Here is a 2,171-nt window from a genome sequence, read left to right as displayed (position 1 = left end):
GGATCAATCCAGCCCATTTTTCTCTATCACTAACATGTGAACCGTCACTTAAAAAGTAGGTCATTTTATCTCTCATACCAAACGGATAAATGCGATCTTCCTATTTTCGAAATATGGATGAGTTCAACCAATCTCATCTCGTTCTGAAATCAAATACCTCTGTGTAAAAAAAAAAGCGGCCGCTGTATTTTTTCAGTAGATGAAGGAGAAAAAGAAATTCGGAATTCTGAACGTTCGTGTGTGATTTGACTGATTTATCATCTGAAATATCTGAATGAATAATGATTAGGATTTCTGGAGGAAACGAAGAAACGAGCGAGCAGAAAATGAGTGAAAAGGAACGAACACAAACGCTGACCATCCTCTGCTGCGTGTGTAAAACTGCAGCCCTGTCCAACAAAGCGGCCGGCCGCGTCGTCCAAAAGACTGATCGCTCATCGATCCGTCACATGCAAGTTGCCAACCATGCGGTGAAATGGTGATGGTTCTCTATAAAAAGAGACCCTTCCAACCTCACCCTGTCAATTGTGCAGCGAGACACCGATAGCTAGCTAACTAATCTTCCCCTTCGTCTCCGGCATTATTCCACTTGGACGAACACTAGCTCACCGGCCGGCCATGGCGTCTTCTTCCGTTCTGATCAAGCTGCTCGTCGTCGTCGGCTGCGCCGCCGCGGCCTCCGCGGCGACGCTCACCGTGGGTGGTAGCTCCGGGTGGACGCTTGGCCAGAACTACGATACTTGGGCAAGTGGCCAAACCTTCGCGGTTGGAGACAAGCTCGGTGAGTCCTTGTTTTCTTTTGGCTTAATTTGGTAGTAGTGATCAGAATGTTTGGAATTTCAGGCTGGAATTTAGTCATATTTTTGTTACAATTTCTTGTTTCATGCTTTTCTATACATCAAAAGAGAAACAAAAGGGTAGAAATTTATTGGAGGGAGTAGCACATAAGTGTACTTCTTTTGCCGGGTCGGCCGACCAAATTCCATTAAGATAGAGGGTATGCAAATTTATAAACCTGTGAATTTCGACAAAAAAAAAAGCTATCAAAACCGAATGGAGATTGGTACACAAACAACCTCCCGAAAACAGAAAAATGTGCTACGGCTTGGCTGTTCCTCTCCCAAATCCTTTAAAACTTCAGCTTCCTTCCAGATTATGATTTCCTCTTTGACGATTCTAGAACACGCGTGCATTCCTTTCCTTCCAAATAAGTGGAGTACTAATTAATACTCGTGACTAATCAAGCATAATTGGTAATTTCCCTTTTCAGTGTTCAGCTTCGTTGGGGCGCACACGGTGACGGAGGTGAACAAGAACGATTACGACAACTGCGCCGTCGCAAGCAACTCGATCAGCTCGACCAGCACCAGCCCAGCCACCCTCGACCTCGCCGCCGCCGGCATGCACTACTACATCTGCACCATCAGCGGCCACTGCGCCGGCGGCATGAAGCTGGCCATCAACGTCGGCAGCGGCTCCGGCTCCGGCTCCGGCTCCGGGACGCCACCCAGCACCACCCCAGGAAGCAGCGGCACGCCGCCGGCCACCCCTTCTTCCCCCTCCAAGCCGACCGGCGGCGCGTCCGCCGGCCTGCAGGCCAGCGCCGCCGTCGCCGCCGCCGCCGGCGTCCTCGTCAAGCTCGCCCTCTTCTGATCGGGCCCACCTGCCAGGATAGAGGCAGTGCATATGATTCTTGTTTCTTGATCATTTCGTCTGACGGCCGGCATGCATGTGTGTGAGAGAGATGAGTGGTTTGCTAGCTAGCTAGATGATGATGGTGATGATGATATGGGGTTGTTGTTCCGTTCCATCGTGTACTTAGTACTGTAATTACGAGCTGTCATGTGATTTGTTTTCTCATCTCCATGGATTTGTATAATTTTCCTCTGAATTTTATCATCTGCATATTGATCGGACACTCTATATCACTCTATATCAATCTTGCAAAAAGAAAAACCGGTGGTTAAAGTGATGGTTAACGGATTGGTCATGCTGAGCAATGCATGATCTAAGCTTGCCTAGGCCGATCACTGTAGTAAGAATGGGACCAGACCGACCTGAAAGAAGAGCAATGAGACGACTACTAACTACTAGGACACTAGCCTAGAGGAAAAGAATCGAATAATAGATCGAAGGGCAGGTAGTGCGTCGTTTTCAGAGAAGGGAATACC

General features: G+C 48.4%; 1 protein-coding gene across 1 annotated transcript; it reads left to right on the top strand.

Annotated features, from left to right (window-relative positions):
- Window positions 1-523: 523 nt before the first annotated feature.
- LOC4345861 (blue copper protein) lies at window positions 524-1,933 on the top strand. The gene is made up of 2 exons (XM_015795099.3): window positions 524-781; window positions 1,271-1,933. The coding sequence occupies exons 1-2, from the start codon at window positions 619-621 to the stop codon at window positions 1,651-1,653; spliced, it is 546 nt and encodes a 181-aa protein (XP_015650585.1). The 5' UTR covers window positions 524-618; the 3' UTR covers window positions 1,654-1,933.
- Window positions 1,934-2,171: the final 238 nt, after the last annotated feature.

This window comes from Oryza sativa, chromosome 8, assembly GCF_034140825.1.
Source record: "Oryza sativa Japonica Group chromosome 8, ASM3414082v1".
Lineage (NCBI taxonomy): Eukaryota > Viridiplantae > Streptophyta > Magnoliopsida > Poales > Poaceae > Oryza > Oryza sativa.
The sequence above is the reverse complement of the archived record's forward strand: the minus strand, read 5'-3'. Positions and strand labels throughout refer to the sequence as shown.